Source organism: Nelumbo lutea, chromosome 6 (assembly GCF_056320005.1).
Source record: "Nelumbo lutea isolate HS-2025 chromosome 6, American lotus-T2T, whole genome shotgun sequence".
Lineage (NCBI taxonomy): Eukaryota > Viridiplantae > Streptophyta > Magnoliopsida > Proteales > Nelumbonaceae > Nelumbo > Nelumbo lutea.
Window position 1 is genome coordinate 61,979,867 of NC_142689.1, and position 25,420 is coordinate 62,005,286.

General features: G+C 36.6%; 1 protein-coding gene and 1 pseudogene across 1 annotated transcript; one reads left to right on the forward strand and one right to left on the reverse strand.

The window, feature by feature from the left end:
- The first annotated feature begins 682 nt into the window (after positions 1 to 682).
- On the forward strand, positions 683 to 2,868 carry LOC148849186 (allene oxide synthase 1, chloroplastic pseudogene; annotated as a pseudogene).
- Positions 2,869 to 10,125: 7,257 nt separating this feature from the next.
- On the reverse strand, positions 10,126 to 20,311 carry LOC148849187 (wall-associated receptor kinase-like 14). The gene is made up of 3 exons (XM_088948298.1): positions 17,946 to 20,311; positions 15,660 to 15,737; positions 10,126 to 11,605 (listed from the first exon to the last, which is right to left on the reverse strand). The coding sequence occupies exons 1-3, from the start codon at positions 18,658 to 18,660 to the stop codon at positions 10,308 to 10,310; spliced, it is 2,091 nt and encodes a 696-aa protein (XP_088804424.1). The 5' UTR covers positions 18,661 to 20,311; the 3' UTR covers positions 10,126 to 10,307.
- Between the last annotated feature and the right edge of the window lie 5,109 nt (positions 20,312 to 25,420).

Sequence of the window (25,420 nt, forward strand, 5' to 3'; positions counted from 1 at the left end):
GGCCCAAGTTCAACCCAAGGACAGAAAATCCAATCCCAACCTGTGTAGAATTTCAGGCCGGGTCGATTCAGACTCGGGCTAGTCCCGCCCAAATTGCACCCCTACTTGATAAGCCTTGCCGACTTGCATTGCCCTTTCGCTGCGTCCCGTGGACGGGGTAATTCCAAATCCCATCAAAGAATACATCCAAACATTTCAATTCAATTCCTTCTATTTGTCACGTTTTCTTCTCTAATTTTTCAAAAGCCAAAGGGGGGACTGGGGGAGGAACACCGGGGAGGAGATATTCAGCTATTCCACGTCCACAGCGTTGAGGGAGAAAGACAAATACGATCGGGGCGTGTCGACGTCCATTATTGATTACCCGACCAAGCACGCCTTTCACAACCCCAATAAAAATCAAGATGTGGATCCCCATCTTCCTCCTCTACCTCTTCATATCACAATATATATATTATCCCGCAGAAGCATGAATAGACTAACCAACTCAGCTCACTGTCAAGCGTTAATCTCCCAATTAACGTTGCAGGCTTTACCAGCTTCCTCCATGGCCTCTTCCTCCCAAAATACTTTTCTTCTGCACAATCAAAGCAGGCTGTTCGACGCTAAAATGCTTTCCTCCCTTCATTCTCTGCAACTTCCATCACCTGCCAGGACCAAACGTCTAACGCATCGCGGCTAATCCGTCCGTCCCATCGTCGCTTCTTTGACTGATGTGCCTTTAACTACCACAACAGATCCTCCACCAACGGCATCGCCAGCGCCGAAGCTCCCGCTTAGAAAAATCCCAGGAGACTATGGCCTGCCCTTTATAGGCCCAATAAAGGACCGACTCGATTACTTCTATAACCAAGGCCGTGACAAATACTTCAGCTCTCGAGTTCTCAGCTACCAGTCAACCGTGTTTAGGGCCAACATGCAAAGCTGAAGCAACTTCTTTTCTTCCTGCTCCAGTCTTCCCGCTACAGGGTCATTCCTGAGTTCCATACTGCTTTCACTGAGCTTTTCGAGACTCTGGAGAACCAGATTGCCGCAAAGGGCAAAGAAGGTTTCGGCGGCCTTAACGACCAGGCCTGCTTCAATTTCCTCGCGCGGGCGTTCTACGAGGCCAACCCGCCCGAGTCAAAACTCGGTACAGACGGGCCTAGCTTGGTGGCTAAATGGGTGTTTTTCCAACTAGGCCCAATTCTCACTCTGGGCTTGCCGAAACTTCTGGAGGAACTCTTACTTCATACCTTCAGTCTGCCGCCAATTCTCATCAAGTCCGATTACCAGAGGCTCTACGATTTCTTCCACGGGGCGTCCGGTCGGATCCTGGATGAAGCGAAGAAGATGGGAATCGAGAGGGAGGAGGCTTGCCATAACCTCCTTTTCGCCACATGCTTTAATTCCTTCGGTGGAATGAAAATCCTGTTCCCCAATTTGGTCAAGTATATCGGTGGCGCTGGGTCGGCTCTGCATGAGAAACTGGCGGAAGAGGTCAGGTCCGCTATACGCTCTAACGGAGGGAAGGTGACGATGGCGGCAATGGAGCAGATGCCGTTGATGAAGTCGGTGGTGTACGAGGCGTTGAGAATTGATCCACCGGTTCCATTTCAGTATGGGAGGGCAAAGAGGGACCTGGTGATCGAGAGCCACGATGCGACATTCTAGGTAAAAAAGGGAGAGATGTTGTTTGGCTTCCAGCCGTTCGCGACAAAAGACCCCAAGATCTCATGCACCATGCGTCTATGCCACGTTGCTACTGGTTTGATGCCTTTGAAACAGTCTGCTTCTTGTTGAATCGGCTACCCTCTCGAGTGCTTGCTAGAAAGTCTCCGTTTGCAACACTATTTGGCAAACCTGTGGATTATCTCTTTCTCAAAACATTTGGCTGCTTAAACTTTCCTCATCTTCATCCCTATAACTCCTATAAAATGGAACATCACACTAAGGCATCCATGTTTCTTGTTCATGTCATGTCATCTTCAATGAATAATCTTTCCCTTTTGCCAGAAGAGTGCTTCTTCGCAGCATGAGCAGTCCTCTACAAAACATGGCAGCACCTCTTTTCCTCCTATTTTGGCATCCATCACTCCCTCAGCTGAGAGCCATCAATCTAATCCACGGGGCTGACACTTTCCCTGCTGCACCTGCTGCCACCTCACCTGGGCCCGCTAACTCAATTGATAGCCCATCCAGTCCCTCCACCTCTGTTGTGTTGCCATCTACACAGCCCCTTGCTAATATTGCGCAAATCCCATCAAAACCCTCTGTTCCCATCAGCAATGTTCATCTCATGGTAACCTGCAGCAAGCATGGCATATCTCGGCCCAACAAGAAGTACTCTCTTGAACCATCTTGTTTCACTAAAGCTAATCATCATCCACAGTTGCGAGCTGCTATGCATGATAAATTGGATGCACTCCTTTGCAATGGCACCTAGGAACTTGTGGCTCCTAAACCGCATTCAAACATTACTAGGTGCAAGTGGGTTTTTTTTGCATCAAAAGGAAACCCGATGGCTCCATTGACAGATTTAAGACCCGCCTTGTGGCCAAATCGAGTTATTCTTAGCATTTTTGTCTCTCGATCTTAGCCGATTCATCAACTGGACGTACAAAATGCATTCCTCCATGGTGATCTTTCTGAGGAGGTTTACATGGTTTAGCTCCTAGGGTTCGTTGTCTCACAGCACCCAACTCATGTCTGTCGTCTACAAAAATCACTATATGGGCTTAAACAAGCCCCTCGGGCTTGGTACTCTAAACTGCGTCAATTTCTTCTTTTTCTGAATTTCACTAGTTCCAAATCGGACTCATCTCTATTTGTCTATACTAAGGATGCTATTGTGACGTATGTTCTCGTTTATGTTGACAATATTTTGGCCACCGGATCCTACAACTCTCATATCTCCAATCTCTTATAGAACATATGATCTCACTTTGCTGTGAAGGAACTTGGACCTCTTCACTATTTCCTTGGCATTGATGACATTCGTACCAACTCTGGCCTATTTTTATCCCAACACAAATACATTACTGATCTGTTGCGGGATCTTTCACTTGATGGCGCCAAACCAATCAAGACTCCACTGTCAACAACAACTGTTCTCTCCAAATCTGATGGTGATCCACTGCCTCATCCTTCATATTACCGAAAGGTCGTCGGTACTCTTCAATACTTACTGATGACACACCCCGACCTATCCTTTGTGGTCAACAAAGCCTATCAATTCATGCATGCACCGACCACTTCTCATTGGGCCCTTGTGAAGTGCATTCTTCGCTACTTGAAGGCCATAGTTGATTATGGACTCACTATCACCTCTTCAAAGTCCACTCATTTACATGTCTTCTCTGACTCGGATTGGACTGGTTGCCCGGATGACCGTCACTCTCATGGCGGGTTTTGTATTTATCTTGGAGACAACATTGTCTCTTGGTCCTCCAAGAAGCATTTCACGGTTTCTCGTTCCAGCACAGAAGCAGAATATCGCAGCTTAGCCATTGCTACCTCTGAAGTTATTTGGCTACGCTCTCTCCTCACCGAACTTGGCATTTCTTTCACCCACACTGTGGTGTGACAACATCAGTGCTACCTACCTAGCTGCTAAGTCAGTTTTTCATGCATGCACCAAGCACATTGAAATTGACTTCCACTTTGTGCGTGATCTTGTTGCTTCAAGGAATCTACATGTTCATTACATTTCTACTACTGATCAAGTAGCAGATATCTTCACCAAGGCTTTGAGCTCTCCTCGGTTTTCTGCTCTTAGATCCAAACTTCGGGTGGTCTCTCTCACCATTAGCTTGAAGGGGGTGTTGAGCATCCTATCCCATAACACATGGTGGCAATCCCTTGGAGTTTAAATTTTCAATTCATGTTTATCCTTATCTATCATTATCTTTATCATCTGTTGTATCTTATCCAAGAGAGAGTTTCTCTCCATGTAAACTGTCTATCTCTTGTAACAAATTATAAATACAATTCATTGAATCACTCAAAGTGAGTGAAATCAATGCAATCCAAAACTGTGTTGGTTCATGATCTATTTGAGGTGCTAATAGCTCCCACAAAAAAAGGAAACTGCAAGTACCCCTCAAAATACATAAAATTTCAGAATTTTTAATGTGTTCTTTTTTTTAATTCTAGAATCCAATATGTCCAACATAAGCACATCTTCTCTTTAGGAGTCTATGCAACACATGCAATTCACGTACATCATACAGTATCAGAAACTTATGCATAGCTCTCCATTCATGGGCTTCCTATATCTACCTATAAAGCAATGCTAAAACCACAGCTAAAGACCATGCCCTTCAGTCATGCAGCTTCAGCCATTTAAATCAGAAAGTTGAAGAAAATGTGTTAACCTTCTTCAAATGTACGAAGAAATATTATAGATCCAACATAAACACATCTTCAAATGTAGAAGCTGACCCCTCACCCCCCCACCCCGCTTTTTTTTTTTTTCTATACACTTGGGTAGGGAAGCTTTTAAAGATACAACATACACTACTCGTGTGGGGAAGCAAAAGCCAATCCCATCTGGGAAAAGAAAATCGTAACTCCTATAAACTTAAAGAGTTGAGAATCAAGAACACATTCTGATTTCTGAAGTAATTTACAACTGAAACCCAGGAACCCAATCTATCAACAGTAAGGTTAATCAACTCATTAGAGCTTTTCCTTTTGTTATTGAACAGTGTATTGTTACTTTCCCGCCAAATAAATCCAATCACCACAATAGGAATTGACTTCAAAAGGCAAACTTGGAAAGACCTGGGAGGCACCAACTATAGAGCACACCTGGGAGGCACTAACTGAAGGGCACATCCTTTACCGAGCCTGGCATCACCCAACTAGCCCCACTAACTTTAATAAAGTGAAGCCAGATTTTTAAGGCAGCTGGATAATGAATGTACAGGTGGTCAATGGATTCATCCACCTGTCCCAATAATAGAATGCATCAGCACAACAATGCATCATGTTCTTGTACTTTAGAGAGCTCATAGGCTAAGCACGTCAAAGGTCCAACCCTTAGAATATCTTATCTCTTCCTGAACAAATAAAAGGCAATTTTTGGATTCATCTTCATTCCTACCCCCTCATAATTCTCTCTTTTCAAGCACAATTTCCAGCCTTCAAGCCGATACATGTTCAGGCACATGAAGAAGGTTAAGTTGTTTTCAACAGATGATCAAACAATAATTCTTGTCTTCTTGGCATGCATCAACAAGAAAGATATTGAAGGAGGATGCCAGTACACCCTTGCTCAGCCAGGGAAAATCAAACTTTTCATGCTAGACCTTGTGTATGGCATTACATTCTGAAGGAGGTTGCTACCATCCCCCTCCTGAAGTCAAGTTCCATTAAATCAGGTCAGTTTTAAAGTTATATATATAGTTATTATACAAACAAAAGCTTTAGTTTCTGTGGTTAAAAATACAGAAAAAAAAAAATATACACCAAAAACTTGCTTTAAAAAAGAAGCAAATACCTCAAACAGATCATCAAGAATCTTGCATCTATGGCATGTTCTTTGAATATGTTAGATATTAAACGAAAGAAAATATTCAGGCATGTGACATATTCAGAATGGTTGACGCAACGAAAGAAAATATCTAACACCAACTTTTCTTGAATATGTTCTTTCGTTGAGTATTTTCTTTCGTTGAATATCTAACATGTTCTTTGAATATGTTAGATAGAGTACAGAAAAAAAAAAAAAACACCAGTACAGAAAAATAACACCAACGAAAGAAATGGTTGAAGTTGTAAAAGCCGGAGAAGGAGCAATTACTGCCGGTGGTTTGGTGCATCAATGGTCGAAGTTGCAGAAGCAAGTGAATGAGCACTGATGGTCGGACGCAAAAGAAAGCAGTGGCAACTGGTTAGGGTTAGTTTGGATAAGTATGCGAAACACAGGACCAATGCTATGGGGTTGCATGGTTTGATCCACAAAAAAAGCATGTGAACGAGATTTTGACCCGTGGTGTGGACCAATCCATGAGATAGCGTGAATTGGTCTACACAACAAGCGAACTGAACATGCTAAACAAGTGTTGCGTGGAATGAAACGCAATATCTCATGGACATCATGGACATTCCACGATGCCGAACACCACTTAATATTGTTGATAATTTACTAATAATTTACCAAAATTCATTAATCATTTTCAGGATTAATTAAAAAATTACAAAATTCACTTAAACGTTAAACCCTATTATTTATATCCATGATTTATTAAAATTTTTCAAAATTTAATACCAAAATATATTACTATTTTTAGTAATAAATATTAGTAATATATTAATAATTCATTATTAATTCATTGGTGATATATTACCAACAAATTAATTAATTAATTACCAATAATAACTAATTGTTTTATTAATGTCAAAATTTAAAAAATAATTATTATTCCATGAATAATTAAATTGATTATTAAATTAACTATGATTACTATTAATAGTAGTAATATATCTATATATGGCAATGTTTTTATAAATTAAGAATTATAAAATTTATTAATTCATAATTGAGAATTATTAATCATAATTATAAATTTATTAATATTTTTAATGATTAGTTATAAAATTTAAAAATAATTATTAGCTATTTTTGTGAATAATTAAAAAATACCATAAAATATTACTATTCTAAGTTGGTAAACTCGACCCTAGGTTAGTAAATTATCAGTAATTATTGCCATCCTATTTTTGTTATATATTAGTAAATTATTAGTAATTAGTGAAAATTACTAGTGACTTTTTCTTATCAACCTTGGCCTAACTCGAGCTTTAACCCAACATCTTGAGCTGGGCTTAAGATTGGACGTGTTGAGCTTTGTAGCCCAATTTCTATGTAGAATATATATATATCACAAAATGTTAGGCGGACTCAAATTAATTAGTCGAATTGGGCTCAGGCTACCCAAAGCCTCAACCCAAGGCCGACTTGAATTTAGGTTAGGCTTGAATTTTTTGGCCTCAACCCAACTTGAGGCTGAAAACTCAAGCCCAACCTATGCAAAATCTTTAGTTGAATTGGACCAGGCTCAAATTAGGCCTACTCAAGCTACACCCCTAACTCTTTTTGCCTTAAGTTCTTTTAACAAAGCTCGTGCATCACACGGGTCCCCATTATTTTATATATATATATATATATTAAATAAAGGCACTAAAGAAATTTTCTCCTATTATTGATTTTTTTTTATTCCATGTCATTTTTGAAACAACCAATGAGATACACTTTTCCAATAACTTAAATAATCCCTTTTCCTAAAATTTCTCCTAAACTACCTTCCCCCACTTTCTCCAAAATTATCTCTAATTCCTATTCATCTTCTAAATTATCTCTAATTTCTATTTATCTCCAAAATTATCTCTAATTTGGTAGGGAGTTTCTCTCCTAAATTATCTCTAATTCAAATAAGAATTTTAAGAATTATTTAAAAATATTTTAACAAAATTATATAATAACTTTAAAATATTTCTTAAAAACACAATAAAAATTTTACATTTTTACAAAATATATCACGAAATTATGTACTAACAATTTAAATTGTTTTTTTTTTCTGGATTATCAATTTAAATGTTTTTCAAATAATAATATGTAATAGCCTTAAATAAATAAACTTAAAATAACCAAAAAATAAGTATTTTATAGATTTTTTAAATATTTAAATCACTACATATTTATAATAACTAGATTTTAAATAGTTAAATTAATGAAATTATGTAATGAATTTAAAAAATTTCTTCAAAGTAGAAAAACAATTATAACATAATATTGAAATTAATAATAATTTAATATATTATAAAATTAATAATTAAATTATGTAATAATAGTATAAATTATGATTTTATGAATAATTAATATATTTAAATTTAAATATTTTACATATTATTTAAGTATTTAAATAACTAAATATTTAACATAAGTAGATTTTAAATAGTTAAAATAAAGAAATTATGTAATAAGTTTAAAAATTCTGAAAAATAAAAAATAATTATAACATAATATTGAATTTAATAATAATTTAATGTTTTAAAATAACTAATTTCACTTATATCAAGTAATAATTTGAGAAAATAAGTTTAAAAAACTAATATTTATTAATAATAATTTAAACTCTTAATATGTATTTATTATATAATTATATATGCTAAAATTAATGTTTATTGTATTTCAGTAATTATTTATTATTTTTTGTGATAAATGTATTTTCAATGATTATGTATAAATTTATTTCATTTTGTTATTTAACAGAAAACTTTCTATAATTATTGGAGATTAAACTATTATTATTGAAATTTTTAAATTTAATTTATTGTATTTTTGTTATTGATTAATATTTATAATAGATTAAACTATTATTTGAGATTATACTATTTATTGATTAAGTTAACATATTTTAAGTACTTATTGTATTTTTGTAATTATTATTTTTTCATTGTCAATATATTTTCAATAATAATGTATTTTTGCTATAAATTTTCAATAATTATTGGAGATTAAACTATTGTTATTTATCAAAGATGAGACTACTAATTTAGTTGAAATTATGAGTGTTGATGAGTTGGTTTTGTTCGGTTGTAGGGTATTTGGCCAACCAAATTGACCTGGTCAAGTTGGGGAGTTGGTCAATTGAAGCCGACTGACCTTTTGTGAAAACCGACCCACTCAAGTTATATTGGTTTGGGTCAATTTTTATGTTTGGTTAGTTGGTTCAAAAGATTAAAACTTAAAAAATTAATTTAATTTTAAAAATTATTACAGTGCAATTATTAAAAAATAAATTTAAAAATTGGATTTATGATATAAAACATTTTAGACTAAGAAATATGGGAAATTTCCCACTTTTCCATATTAAAAATTATATTTAAAATATAAAATATTAATATATATATCCATGGTTAAGTTGTTCCATTTTGGTCAGTTTACAAATGGCCAAAGTGAAACCGATCTAACTCAGTTGATTGGGAAATTTTTGAACCAAAGCCGACCTATAATACTAGAAAATCATCGGGAGATGTTCTTAATACACGGGGGAAATATGTTACGGGACGTTGTGGGGCGTAGATGTGAACTCTACTCTTTTATGTTTTTATTAGGGTCATTAATTTAGTAGAACACACCTTATAGTTTTACATATTTACTTAAACCTACCTTATAGTTTTCATTTTACTAAAACATCCCATATATTTTACAACTTATTTACTTAATCAACCTTTCATTAAAGAGTGTTTGTTTTGCCATTAGGCCCATGGTTTTTATTCCAAAAATACGCTTAACACTTTTTTTGTACATAAAACAAAATTGACCAAATATAGCCAATAGAGTGGTTGCCTGTGTCTTATTAAGGGCAAAAACAGTACATTGATTTTTATCTTCTTTCAATTAAATTTATTTAAATGAGCATTAGGGTCAACATTGTCATCTAATGGAAGATTGATTAAATCCGTTGCAAATTATAAGTGGCGTTTTAGTAAAATGCTAAATATAGGGTAGATTTTAGTGAATCCATGAAACCATAAGGGTATTTTAATAAATGACCCTTTCTATTATTTAGTTTTTGCTTAATAATCCCTGCTAGTTTATACTAAAACACAGTAATCTAGAAATTTTCTCATTTTTTTGAATTTTTTTCTTTTTATTCTATGTCATTTTTGAAACAACCAATGTGATGTTCTCCTTCCCCATAAAAAAATTACCTAAAATCTCTCTCTCTCTCTCTCTCTCTCTCTCTCTCGTTCTTAATAACCTAAGTAATATCCTCTCCTAAAATTTCTCCTAAACTACCTCCCCCACTTTCTCCTAAATTAACTATAATTCGACTCCGGATCTCATGCCCACACCTACCCACAATACACCACCCCCCGTGAATTGGGAACATCTCCCCCTGCATAATACCATGCCGAGGATGAGATATTCTCCATGTGTGGCTGCGATAAACATGGGGTGGTGTATGGGGACCATTGACCAACTTTCCCTTCTCAAAATCCAGAAAAAGAACACCCATTTAATTTTGATGTTAATATTTTGGGTATTTTTTTCATTATATTTTACAGTGTTACAATCCTAAGTGTGCGGTTGTTGTTTAGATGGTGAAAATAGTCCATTTAAACCTTCAAAAATAATTGAGAAAAACAGATGGTTAAGATTAAGAAATGTAAACTGAGGGATAAATATTTAGCACATTCCCTTTACATTAATTGTTATTTTTAACACATGTTTAATTCATATCTAGGATTAGTCGCTGTATCTTCCTTTCTCAGTACCCACTACCCATCAAGAACCCACAACGACACCCTTCAGTTCATTGTATTGCATTACCCAATAAACTACTACTTGAAGGAGAGCTTTGTTCACTGAACCAAGGATCCTGCACCGAAACAGGTGAATAACTATCCTTCATCTCCGTTGAAATTACAAATTCACCTCTCTGCGGCACAACCGATCTCTGATTCTCTAATCCCACCTTCTTGTCAACAGTTTCGTGTGAGTGTGACTTCTCACTCATATTAGATGACGATGATGAACATGAGGATGACAAGACAGACGATGACTCCATGCAGATGTTTTCCTCCATAGTTATCCATCTACTAAGCCTGATGTTTTCTAGCTCAGTTGCCACTTCCTTCATAGAGGGCCTCATGTCTCTATGAAATGCAAGGCATCTGAATGCCAGCTCCGCCACCTTATGCACAGAAGAAAGGGTCCAAGCATCTCTGTGTGGCTCAAGGAATGGATCTATAATCTCATCCACGCATCCCTTACCAATTTTGTCTACAGCAAGAGCAGCCAAATTCACTTCATTGTGGGGTCTAGAGAAGTCCACCACCTTGAGTGCTGTTATGATCTCCACTAGAACTACTCCAAAACTGTAAACATCACTTTTATCAGAGAGATGAAAGTTCTGGTGATATTGTGGATCAACATATCCTGGAGTCCCTTGTGGGGCAGTTGAGATGTGGGATGACTCCATCAAACCAAGTCTAGATAGACCAAAATCTGCAACTTTAGAGTTGAAGTTGTAACCTAAAAGAATATTGCTGGATTTTATGTCTCTGTGATATATGGGTGGGTTGATGGCGGAGTGGAGATGGGCGATAGCGTGAGCGGTTTCACATGCAATGGTGAGGCGAATTGTCCAAGGGAGGCCATTGCCTCTCTCCCTCTGTAGATGCTCTGAGAGAGTTCCATTCGGCATGAATTCATATACAAGGATCTGTTCACCCCTCTCTATACAGCAACCTAAGAGGCGGACTAGATGTGGGTGGCTTACAGATGAGAGTAGCTTGATCTCATTCATGACTTGCTCCATGCCATCATTGTCTCGGTGTCTGATCTTTTTGATGGCCACCCACTCATCGCTGTGGAGCTTTCCTGCGTACACTGTTCCGTAGGCTCCAGTTCCCAGCCTTTGTTTGTCGGAAAAGCCACTTGTGGCTCTCTCAATTTCCTTGTAGGGATAAAAAGGAACACTGCAAACACCGGCCGCTTCGGATAGGAGGCGTTGTGTTCTCTTTCTGGTTTTCAACGAAGTCGATCGCCGTTGGACGAAATAGCAGAGAAGAACTAATCCAGCCACCAGAGAAGCTCCAGCAATGATACCTGACAACAGAAGTAAATCATATTTTGGAATTAAAATCATGAAGGTACACTTAATTAAGAGTTAAGATTCAGATCTCGTTGTTTATAACAAATGTTAAAATCAATCATGCACAGAATGTTGTGTCTACTAGATTCAGATTCAGACTCCCAGTGTACATCTTGCTGCAACCCCAATTAAGCAGGGGGCAGGCCGGCAGCGATGGAAGTAGAAAAGGAAGTAGGGCTGGCGTGTCTACATATGTTCTATTAGGGGTGTTAGAGAATAAAAAAAAACTTAAGCTTTTAAGGTTGAATGGTTTATTGAGATGGTATAAAGCCTGTTTGACTTAGATTATACGCCTTGTTTTTATATATTTAGGGGTGTAAATTGGATCAGGCCTGGTCCAATCCAATCCGGTCCAGTATGAAGCCATTACAGAATATGGACCAGGTACACTCCAATCCAATGAATGCTTTGGATAATTTTGGATCAGTCCAAATAATTCAATGTTTAGACCGGTCAATCTGTTAAAATTGGTTTTAATTTAGATTAGTTCCAACTCAAGTCAGGTCTATTAACACCTATATTCTTATTTTTTATCAATGGATCGGATGTCGGTTCAATCCAACTCAATCCAATATAAATTCATTATGGATGGACCAGGTCCAATCCAATCTAATAAACACTTTAGACCATTAAGTCTGGATTCGTCCAATTGAATATGTCTTATTGGTCCATCCAATCCGTCCAAATTAATACTGATTTAGACAGAGTCCTAACCCAAAACCGGTTCTTTGACAAGGGATGCAAACGGATTGGATCAGATTCGAATAAGGATATATTTGAATCCAATTAATCCAACATTATTCATGTCAGATCCGATCAGATCAGATCTGATAGGACTTGGTTTGAATTTGAATCTTGTCGGTAAGTCAGATCTTCAAATCTGATCCGATCCGACTTATTTTCTTTAAAAATTAAAAAATATATATTAAAAAAAAATAAAATATACTAATTTAAATAAAGTAAAAACAAAAAATACAAGTATTCTTTAATTATTTTCATCATATGCATACATGTTTTTTATAAGAAAATAATATAACAAATTTATATAAATATAATATAAAAAATATATTTATAAATAAATGAATAACATATATATGTATTATATATATTTGTAAATATATAATATATATCGGATCGGATCTTCTCAGATCAAATAAGAGGTGATCCAATTCCAATCTGATTTCTGATCAGATCCTATTATCTAATCCGATCCAAAGATCCAAATACGGGTGATCTGAAAATTAGATGGTTGTTGGCTTCTGGACGGTGATGAGCCAAAAGATATTAATCTGTTGCCTTTATGCAGTTTTCAGATTTCTTTTCTACAACTCGTACAGATACATGTGGGGTACGGTTTTAGACTAAACCTGACCCTCCCCAACCCACATATTGTTAAAAAGCATATATATATTTTATGTATTAGGTGTTGAATTTAATAAAGGAAAATTCCACTTTAGTACCCTGAACTTTGGGGGTAGTGTCAAGTTAGTACCCAAACTTTCAAATGTGTCACTGTAGTACCTAAACTTTAAAAAAGTGTCAAGTTGGTCCCTACCGTTAACCAACCATCAATTATCTATTGAAAATGTCAAAACTACCCTTCAAAAGAAGACATTGTTCATTGTCTTCTACCTTGAGACTAAACCTCCCAAAAAACAAAAAGCTCAACCATCATCCAACGGGTCCGGATGTAGTAGGCACGTTAGGTAAGCACAATGAGTGAGCACATAATAGCTGTGTGACACATGTCGTAGCTAATGTGCCTTTCATCCAAACATTTTTGCTCCGTTAGATAAATTATCCATTATTTTATTATCTTTGTCAAAATAATTAAAAATAAAAAACAATAAAAAAGAAAAATGTAAATGAATCCCAACTCCCAACACATTTAACTTTTATTTTTTCATTATTTTTATATTTAATTATTTTGACAAAGATAATGAAATAATAGATAATTTCTATCTAACGGAGCAAAAACATTTGGATGAAAGGTACATTAACTGAGACATATGTCACACAGCTATTACATGATCACTCGTTATGCTTATCTAACATGCCTACTACATCCGGACCCTCATCCAACCAAGCCACACCCTGGCATAGCCTATTCCTTCCAATGTCACCCCAAGAGTAGGCTTTCACGGATGAAAATAAAAAGTCATAAGCCTGGTTTGGCTCCACCTCTTCTTCCCTTTCTGCCCTTGCCCTTGGATGATCTCTTCTTCTCACCTCTACTTTCCTTATCCACCTTATTGACCGCAAAATCCACATTAAGCTTCTCAATGTTTAGCTTCCAGGAGGCAACCGCAACCCCCCAACTTAGAAAGCTTTGTTTGCTTTATCTAGAGTGAATAAGTTCTCAGCCTCTTCTAACTCCAGGTCTGATCTTGATCGTTCAGCTCTTCTTTCTTCTTTGCTCTCCCTCTCGAACCTCCCAATTGCCTTTCTATCGGAGTCGTCTCCGCCCACAAAGCAAAGTCCCAACTCCCAACATGTTCGCCACCTTGATCTTATTTTCAATTCCAGCTTCTCTATTATGCGAGCACGAAATGCATTCTCCTCCTCCTCTGGCTTCCCCTACTCACAAGAACTCCCAAATTCCTTTGACGTTTGCCAGGATCTAATCTCTTGTCTGCCTCCTTGGAAACTATAAAGTTGAAACCTCCATCGGAGATATTGTCTTTGCCTTCTGATTCTCCACAGCCTTAGATCAGTCCATAGCTACCATCTTGTATCCCCTTAAAGAATCCACTGCTACCATTTCTGGACCCTCCATCAATACCCTGACTACAAAATCATATCCTTACCTAGAACTCGGACCGAAATCGACTTCAGCAAGTTCGAAGGAGCATGAGCTCAGACTACCAACATCCTCACTGCTTCAACTCTTTTCCATTGTAGATATTCCTACGCTACATCTATGAAGCCCCACAAGCTTATCCCCTAATTCTTTAAATGTCCTCCAACTCCAGGCATGTAAAAACACGCCGAAGCAGCAGACCTTCCACCTTTGGAAACCGTCCAATACTTTGCCTCTTTCCAACTCTGGGGACGATATTTACACCATTACACAGGGGCTCTATCCTGCAAGCCTAATGGCCTCCACCTCTTTTTAGCTAGTCTAGCATCAATAAAAGCATGCCTCCAGTAGGAAATCTAAAAAGCACCATACTCTACCCGTAGCCTGAAAGTGGTAGCCACCTCTGTAAAGTTGATTCGCACACCTTACCCTCCTGCGCCTCTCCCACAAAACACCCCCTCTCCCTCACCCCGTTTAAGTCTACACACAGTCTCAGCCCAACCCTCGTTAATTGACAGACAATGAATAGAAGGGTAGTTTTGATATTTTTAATAGATAATTAACAAGGTAGGGATCAATTTGACATTTTTTGAAAGTTTAGGTACTACAGTGACATATTTGAAAGTTTGGGTACTAACTTGACAATAACCCCAAAGTTTAGGGTACTAAAATGGAATCTTCCCATTTAATAATATTTTAAATTTTATGTGCAGGATAATTGATCATTTATGTATTTTTTTAATATTTTAATCAAATAATTCAAAATTGTGTTGTTTGTTTGTGTCATCTTACTTATTTATTGTTTATATATAACAAGAAATAATAGGAAATTATATATGGGTTCTAAACCCAACCTACCCTACCTTGGTATGTGGAGAGGGTAGGGTTGGGGAGACTTTTGCATTTTCCTGTATGAAAAGGGTTTGGATTCTTAAAATTCAACCCCCTACAAGTTTTGGGGTGAATATGGATTGAGAGATTTAGGAAGACAGATAGAATCTAGAATTTACAGAACCCTCCCCAAACCCACCCGTTGCCATCCCTAATGTCAATAAATACTCCAACTCACTCAACGCATTTCTCGTTATTACTTGTGCTATTTGATTTAGCAAATACTTCAGTCTAACAATCATGTACCTATTGAATTTTGTTCATTTTCATTCCTTCAGCTGGAAAAAGAAGAAAAGGGTAAAGAGAATGTTAGGTACCTCCGATTAAAACGCCGACTCTGGTGGTTCCTCCACAACGACCCTTCATGTATTTTGAAGGATTGCAATTGGAAGTAGCTGCTTAGAAGAAACAATAAGTGAAAAACCTGGTTAGTACTCGGGATAAAAGCAGTGATTGAATTGAACCTTGATAATTGAGGTTGTGTTAGAAGTTCAAACGTCCCTAGAAACTACCATAGAAGATTTGGTTTATTATTATTATTATTATTATTATTCAAAATTTATCATATAATTAACATTTTGTAAATATTACTTTTACATTAATTATTTAATGTAATTATTAAATTAAAGAAATATCATCAAAAACACATAAGTGACTCGATAGTAAGTGAAACTATGGTATTTGTAACCATAAATGTTCAGGTTCAAATCTTTACATTTTCAAAGTATTTTAGGGTTTTTTGTAAAACAAATTTGCTTCTAAGATTGGTTTCGTTAACGTCAATCAAAGCAAATTCTTCGAGTCAGTTTAGATAGGGCAAGCCCCCTAGAACTTCAAACTAGCCTAAACAGAGGTCAGTTCTAAGAATTTGAAACCACACCCCGTCTCGTAACAGATTGGGCAGGATGAATTTAAGGCTGATTCGATGTCAATTTCATTTGATTTCAGGTAAAATCCATCCATTTCCTCTCCCCTAATCAACATGATTACCATTGAATACGTCTAATTTCTAGAACGTGGAATTCAGACACATCACTAGCCGATGGAGAGTCCCAGCAAAACCATTTACAGGTGTCTAGGTGATAGTTTGACTTTGGGTCAAAAGACTCAGAACAGCAAAAACTTCTTTTTTTTAAGGCGTACAACCGCAGTTGCCATTGACCAAATGCTTTCTCACCGTAACGACCAAATTGATGAAGTGGCTACCATGAAAAAGAAGTTAGAGAGGATATTCCGTAATTTAGTATATCAAATTTTCCACCGAATCAAAATACGAATATAAAATTATTTAGGGTAAAATACAAAAACCTCTCCTAAAATTTCTGACATTCATACTTTTCTTATAGTTTTATTTTAACAAATAACTCCTATAAATTTTTCATAAACTTAACAAAAGTTTTCTTTCGGCCACCCTCCCAGATAAAAAACATTAGAATGATGCACCAGTTTTTTTTAAATATCTATTGTCTTTTTATAAATTATTTTACATACAAAATTATTAAAATAATCCTATTTTAATTCAACAAAAATATATGTTTCAGTAATTTTGTGTGTAAAATAATTTATAAAAGTATAGAATGGGTATTTAAAATAAACCTAACGTTTTTATATTTTACCCAATCATTTAAAAGAAAAATAATAAACCTTGTCACCAGACTACAGAGTCTACGGACAAAAATCACCCTCCTCTCTGTTCTCCAATTTCCTCTTCCTTAGAAAAACTCAGCAACGTACATCCTTTGGTCAAATAAATCAAATAAAGATCATGCTTTTTCTTTGTCCATGTTAATTATAGTCTACGATTACCGTCCAAATCATGGATGGTCGTCGCGATCACAATTCATTGCTTAGAATTGACTCTACTGGCACAGCATTGAATTTTCCACTTTTAACCTCTAGTCTAAGAACAAAAATATAAACCTAACTACTAGTCTTTTGTACCCGGTTAGACAAAAAGTGGAATAAGTTGAAATGGGATTTCATTTTAAAAGGTGAGAGAAAAAATGCCATTCCCCCAAATGGGAGAAGATCATTCTAATAGTAATGCCAATATGGGATTCCAATTCCATACCTCTATATTTTTGTTTATGATTTTTGAACTGTCATTGACCCATAAGGTTAAACCATTTGGCCTTAAATCCGTTTAAGCAATTAGTTTCATCTCACCCTTAACCCGTTTCTTAGCAAAAACCATTGACTTGTTCATCGACCGGCTGACCCTGACATTCAAATTGTTGATCCATTTGACTTATACAATAGTTTTTAATCGTTTTTTATTTTATTTATTTTTTTAATTTTTAAAATTGGAATAAACCATCTATTCGAACCAAACAGTTGAACCATTCACCCAGAAATCGGTGGCCAAAGCGATTATTATACTAATTGTTTTTAAGTTTTTTCCTTTATTGAAAATGCTTTTATTATTTTCGTTTTTTGGGTTAAAGGAATATAAGAAGCCAGAGATGGTTATCTCTAAAAGGACTTAAACCAAACAACCAAGAAAAATAGCGTGGACTAGTGTACTTTTCATAACTAATTTTTCCATAATAATTTGATAAATAGATTAAAAAAAAAAGTCCGGCAAGGCGGCGACAGAGAATTACCTCTACGGCAACCAGAACCGGCTTGGAAACCGTCTCCTTCAAATCCGTCCTTGCAATGGCAAAGACATCCAGTCCCATTATTCCGCAGTTGGACGATCTTGTTATTCGCATTCAAAGAACAATTGCACTCCTCTAACCACCATCCGAGCTGAACCGTCTGAAACTCCAGCGAAAGCGACGAGTTCTTATTCGAATCTACGGCGATCGACGAGAATAAAAATTTGCAGTTGGCCCGTTTTAGGTCATTAAATGTCATGAAGTCCATGTCTTCTTTGGCAAAACAGCTTAAATTTCTTTCTCTACCATCGCAATCCTGCAACTCGAAATGATTGTCCAACAGCGTCGTCGGTATCGTGCACATGCTAACCAGCGAGCTACAGTTCTCTAACAATAACCCATTTTGCTTCGTTAGTGCGAAGGTCCCATTGAAGAGCTGCCTCAGGTCCTGGATAGGACGGTTGCATCTTGCCGGTAAGTTGATGGAGATGCTGTCTGTAGTGACGTTTTCGACTCGAAATTGGCCGATGAAAGCAACGCCTCTGCTGCAATTAAGACGTATTGGACATCCATCGGAGAATCCAAACGGATAGGGAAATCGCTTCTCTCTGCCGCGGAAGCCACAAGTTTGGTTGCAGCGAGGCAAGGGTTGAGTGGCTATTAAAGGGAGAAGGCAAATCACCAAGTAGAGGACAGGATTTTGGTGGTGAAAAATCATCTTCAGTATCAGACAAATTGAATTGAAACAAACAGTAATCTGTGGAATGGTTGAATGTCAAGCAGAAGCATAGGAAATTTCATTGGTTTTGTTTCCCCTTTGGAAGCTTAAAGATCTCAACTTCAAAGAAGAGAGCCTCCTCAGAATTAGATCAGCCGAAAAGGCAAAAAGATTTGGCCTTTGGATATTAAATTAGAAGAAAATTCTCTCTTCCCCTGTATGCTGCAAGTAAAAGAAACAAAAAAACTTGATTTTCTGCCATAAATTTGGAAACATAACAATGCTGGCTGATGTTGACGAGGCGATCATATGCCTCTCAGTTGTGCGCATAGAAGAAAGTTCCATTCAGAAAGCAACTGCTGCACAAATCTCCTCTGGTCACCTTAACTCTGCTCTGCTTTTGCTTGAACGATTCAGAAAATTCTTCGAAATTTCAAGGAAATCGACAGGAGAAAACGACCTCAAACAGAGTGAAACCCTGGCGTTCTTCTTCAACCTCTCTCTATTTCTCTCTGCAACTGCAACGCGTAGATATAGGGTTCGACCAAACGAAGAAAAGACGAGAAAAGAAAAGCAGGGAGCATCCTGCTTCAAGTTTCAACACCACACCAGTCCTCCCTGCTATTCTAAAAGGAGAAGTTGAAACGTAAAATACATGCCTAGGAATTTTATTGCGGAGACCAAAATACCCTTTTCCACGGAATTTTATTACATGTGTAAGAAGCCCTCAAGCTATGAGCTGCCGAACTGGGCAGGTGATCCGAAATATTTGACTCACAAAAGTCATCGGTGGGACGGGAGTGGCCTTGGCCTTGCACATGGAGTGAATCAGAGAAGGCAAGGCCCAAGGCCCAACTCATGGGCCCACATTTTAAAGCCAACTAAGAGGCGAATCTGTTAACCAACTGATGGTGGGTCAGTTGGTGAGTTCTCTGTTAAGCTGTGCTTTTCCTTCTCTTAGGATGCTTAATTCCAATTTCCTTGGCGATATTCCAATTCCATGTATTGATTAAGAGACTTTGGATGCTTAGACACTATGGAGTATCCATGATGCTTTGAAAACAATCTATTACAAGCTTTGAGTTATACCCCCCTGGCCCGATTCCACACTTGCAAATTGTAATGATGCCGATGCTTCTCTTACATTCATTCATTATCACTTCTTTTTTTTCTTTTCTTTTTATACACCCAATCGGTGCCTTGTCACATGTCACAAGTTCTAACCAAGGTTTTTGAACTATCGTGCGGTTATACCATCGACCTGGAAAATCGTTTCGTTTCATCCCTGAATTGTTCTTTTATCAAAAACCGTTGATAGATTTTGTTTGGCATGTATTTTAGTGCAGGCTGTAGTCTCCTAAATACTGCACCTTAAAGAGATGTAAAAAACTCAATTTAAAGTTTATTTTTTCTTTTTTTTTTTCTTGTTTTTTGCACTTAGAAAGATGCACCTCCAACTAAACAGTACGGATAAGGCCGATACATGCTACCGACGTATCGCTCTGTACGGATATTTTCAACGTTGCATCCACCACAGATTATGGTTCTATGTACCCTACATTTTGCCAAATCTAGTATGATGGGATTAAGATTTTGATCATTCAACATTTGTCGACCACAGAAAAGCAATTCTTTAAAAAAAAAAAAAAAACATCTATCTCCTTAATTAAATCTGAAGTATGTAATTTAAATCGGATTCAAGTCCAATGAAGGACAAATTAAAACGAGGAATTTACGAAAATACCGTTCAACTGAGGAATAATAGAGATGGAATTTACCTAAAACATAATGGTGGGTTCTTGAGGAATATTAATGGATTATGGACTCACACTCGCCTGCCTACCCACGCCCATTCAATTGAAGCTGCCATTAGAATTAGACCTATGACCAAACTCTGTTCATAATTCACCCTACATATTGTCTGTGTAGTGATTGAAGAATGACTCTCATCACAATTCGGTGGTTACGACATGCGAATCGGAAAATTCGAGAACTGGTCCAGTAATTTGTTTAATTTCACCCTAAAATTGTTTTTTTGGCCAAACATCGTTGATTTGGTTAATGATTTATTGATCTAGGCGTTCACCATTGAACCACCGATTTAGATAATTATTTTTTACCATTTTTTATTTATTTTTATTTTTATGTTAGAAAACGCCATCTATTAGAACTGGATGATTGAATTATTCGACCTAGAAATCGATCCCTACAACGATCCCCTGCCTGACCCGATTTTATACACCTTGATTTTCTTATACATTCTACCATCATAGATTTCCAACGCTTGGGAGTTGGGTGGGTTGGGAATCGGTAAGATCGCACTGGACACGATAGGGAGACTAATATGAAATTATGGACGTCAGGCGGGCCGAGTTGGGGTAGCTGTTGGAAACGTTCCAGTATTTTTCTGACCGAAGTTCAATGGATTGACTTATCATGCCTAAAAAACTCCCAAAAACAGCCAAAAATTTCCTCTCTTAGGCCTGGTCCATAGTGCGTTCTTCCATATTTGTAAATTATCATTTATGGGAGATGATTTCAATACACAGCTGCAACCTGGTGTAAGGTTCTTCCATATTTGTAAGTTATCATTTTGGGAGAGGAAAACTTTGGGGAGGCACTCTGTATGTAGTTTATTCACCAATTTGGATATGTTCCTCAGAATAAACATATTTCACACCAATCTCATTAACACATTGCAATTGTGCTTTGGAAACATCTTCCCATGAGCTACAACATTGTAGGGGTGGATTCGAGTCGAGCCAAACTGAATATTTGGTTATTTGAGCTCAGTTTGCCATAAATAATGTTAGGCTCGAGCTTGATTCAAGCTAGAGAATTGAGCTTAATTTTGTCTTGACTCAAAAGCTTATAAGTTCGAGTTTGTCTCAACTCGAGCTCGATTGTGAGTTAAATCTTCAATAAAAAAATAAAATTATACATATAAAAATTAAAAAATAGGCTCAATTACATATGTATGTATTAGGCTCATTAGCTGAGCTTCATTGAGCTCGAACTCGACTCAATTAGCAAACGGGCCTATATTTGGGCTTGAGCTCGACTCGAAACTCAATTTAAATAAATCATTAAAAACTCAACTCATTTCCACCCCTAGTTTGCAGCTCTGCATTGTGATTATTTCCCCATAATGACAATTTACAAGTGGTAAGATGTTTCAAATGTGCAGCTCTAAATGTTGTGAGATTAGTGTGAGGAGTAAATCTGGATTCTTTTCTAGTACTTGGAGGTACATTTATTTGAGTCTGGATCATCTGCCAACAAGGCACGTTCGAACCCTCTACCAACATGATCTTACACCACACATCTCATGCATGGCAGATCCCAATTTTACGATTGGTCCTGGCCTTATGATGAGATGTGCGGTGTTAGATAAAGTTGGTAGAGTGTTGGAACATGTTTTGTGGGCAAAAGATCTCAACTCCATCTCCCTTGGGTTTAAGGATACTAATTAACATAAAGTTTAATTAAATGATTTTTAATTCCTTTTATTATTATTAATATGATATCTGATTTATATTTAATCTATTTTATTTTGTCAACAAATATAGTATTTTGGTCATTTTTAATTTAATTTTTATATAATATGTAATATCCAAATTCCATTGAAATATGATCAAAATTCCACATATGAGATTCGATTTGCATCCAAATACTAGTAAGTAAAATCGAATTCAAATTTAATAAATCACCCAATTTATAGCATCAGGGAGGAGAGAGCTATTAGGAATGACAATGGGACGGGGATGGGTAGGAGTGACCAAGAAAAACTAAATAAAAAAATTCTAGTTAACCGAATTGACCAATCTTGTTTTGATTCAGTATTTTAGTAAAACTGAAGGTACCGGTTTGATTTCGGTTATATATATGCAAGAAAACTATCTGAATACTCAGGATGGGTACTTCGATGCTTAAATTAACGATGAGTGTATTGAGAGATGAAAAGCAAGAAAACAAGAAAGATAAATCTTACATGTTCAAAGCGTAGTGGTTCATTGAGCCATGAGTTGATCTGCACCCGTCTTCTAGAGGTCGGTATCTGAGACCGGCACCTGGGTGATGTCTTCTATAAGGCGAACTCTTTCCTTGGTGCTCTTCCAAGAGCAGTTCCAAGTCAATCTCAATGTCTTATTTTCTTTTAACTTTTAAAGCCACCATGTAACACTTGCGGATTCAATTTGATCTCCCCATATTACTAAACTTATAAATGGAATTTGAAAATTTGAATTTGAATTGGAGATCCAAACTAAACGAATCGAATTTGAATATTCCAATTGAGTGACTATCGGTAAATCCGCTCAATATAATATTATTTTAATAATAAAAAGTTAGTGAAAAGACAATGAAGACAGAAGCTATCATTACCTTTTGAAATAAAAATTGATTTTTCTAATATTTTGCATAATAGCCCGCCTACGACCTATCAATCAATCGAATTCATTTTATGTTCTTTCATTAAATTAAGTTTGAGTTGAGTAGTTAAACTTAACATATTACAGTCAATCAAATTCGGATATTCGATTTATTCGACGAATTCAAATTCGATTGATTATTTTAGAAAACTGTAAAATATCAAATTGAATTCAAATTATCCCTTGTTTAATCGGTTTTGATTTCAAATAAAACCATATTTGATTCGAATTTGCTCTGTTTATAGGCCTATGTACTACTCCCACTTGTAATTAATGGGGAACTCATTGCAAGGTGGTATGTGGATACCATCACTCTTAAAGCATGTAGAATAGGCAGCCCAAAATAGCATTGTATGGCAAATGAAACCTACCAAGGGTACTTCAGCCGGAACAAGATCTTTCTTCTATAGCTCCATCTGCTTAAATGCTTCCAAAAGTTGAATATTTGTTGAGTTTCTAGAATTGACGAGAATATGCTTCATTTTGAAGTCATGAATGATGAGTTTGACTACAAGGGTGTCATCATGAGGGTAATGGACTCCAAACATGCCGTCCTTGGTGAAGTAGATCACTTGCTCAATGCATGGCCTCTTAAGTTAGAGAATTGGTAAGAACTTAGCTTTTATATAGTGGTTCTCATAGACGGCACAAATTGATGGTGTGTAATCTGGTAGAGTACAACTTTGATGTTAGACTGACTAGATTGGCTGGCCGAGCTACAAGAAAACTATTAAAATACTCAAAGTGCTTGACTCGAGATGGATACTCCAATGCTTAAGTTAGCGATGAATGTATTGAGAGAGCTGGAAAGTGAGAAAACATGAGAACTATGAGAGCTAAACTACACGTACCTTCTCTAGTTGAAGGGGTGTCTTTATATAAGCACGGGTAGTTATGAACTTCATGTAACACGTTCAAAATCTCCGAAAGGGCATGCCTTATTGGCCCGTCACACTCGAAGGTGGTTTTATGCTCAAAAAGGATTCCATGTAAAGCGATAATGCTTATCTAATTGCTTCCAACGCGGGTAGCACGAGAACTAGCTCCATTATCTATATATATTATTATGAAAATTAGAAAAAAAAAAACCGGTGGAACCAAATTAGTGGTTAATCGAATCAATCGGCTTCAGTTCAGTTTTAATCACCAATTTTCCAAAATCCAATCCAATACCTCGGTTTAGAAAAAAAAAAAAAAAAAAAAAAAAAAAACCCACGTTTCTATTAAGGAGTGAGTACCCCGAAGAGCCAATCCCATCCCCATACCCTTCGAAATTCCTATCACTGTCTTCATCAGGGATCTTTCCTTTTTCCCCATCCCCAACAGACAAAGTTCTCTCTTCCCTGTCCCCAAAGGGATCCCATCCTTGCGAGATCCTCGCTTCCTATCCTTTTTTTATAATGCCAAATTCATTTTACTTTTTTTTTTTTTATTTCATTCCAATTTCTTAAATAAAATGTTTACGATTGCATATATCCAAATTCATTAACTAATCCATAAGAAAAATATATACAATCAACATAAGTCCTAAATAACAAATACAATCATCACTAATCCATGAACAAATAACTAAAAAACAAACCTACCTAGTCACAAATAAAAAAAAAAAAAGCAGGTAGCAGTTTTATTTGACTAAAAGCAAAGTAGGACGGCAACCGAAATTAACGTTATTGCGTAGGAGCAATTTTTATATTGATGTATCATGCGGAGGAGGTAGAGGTTTGGTAGCATTTTGGATCATTATGCGACGAAATTACTGTCCACGTGTGTCATGACGATGGGTCCCTCTGACGTCGTTGACCAGTTGACCAAGGACATCGAGGGCCGGTTAATATTGTATTTTGTTCTAACTTCTAACCATCCATGAAACCATGAGAATGGAATATTTATTATAAGCTTGAATATGTTGATATATGTATTTTAATACATATAAAAGTAGTTTTATTTGCTTATTAATCGATAAAATATGAACGTTTCCTTGATGGGCGGGCCTTGTCCACCGTACAGAATATTGACAATTTGACGATTTGGTTGGGTTTATGAGTTTGATTATGAGATGATCCATTCTCATATTTCTCATTTCTCTATACAAACCTCTGAAAATCGTATTTCCAGAATAATCCGAACAATTCAAAACCAGCCCATCACCGTCTGCAGATAAACTCATCTAGCACAATGATCAAATTGCTAGAATTTGCTCTCTGCCTCTCTCTATCATCAACTTGGATGATGATTCAGACGCATCTTCCCCACCATTTTATCTATAACTTGTGTAGCCTTCAAAGTCTGAAAAATGTCAAGGCAAAAGAAAAACAGATAGATGTCGACTC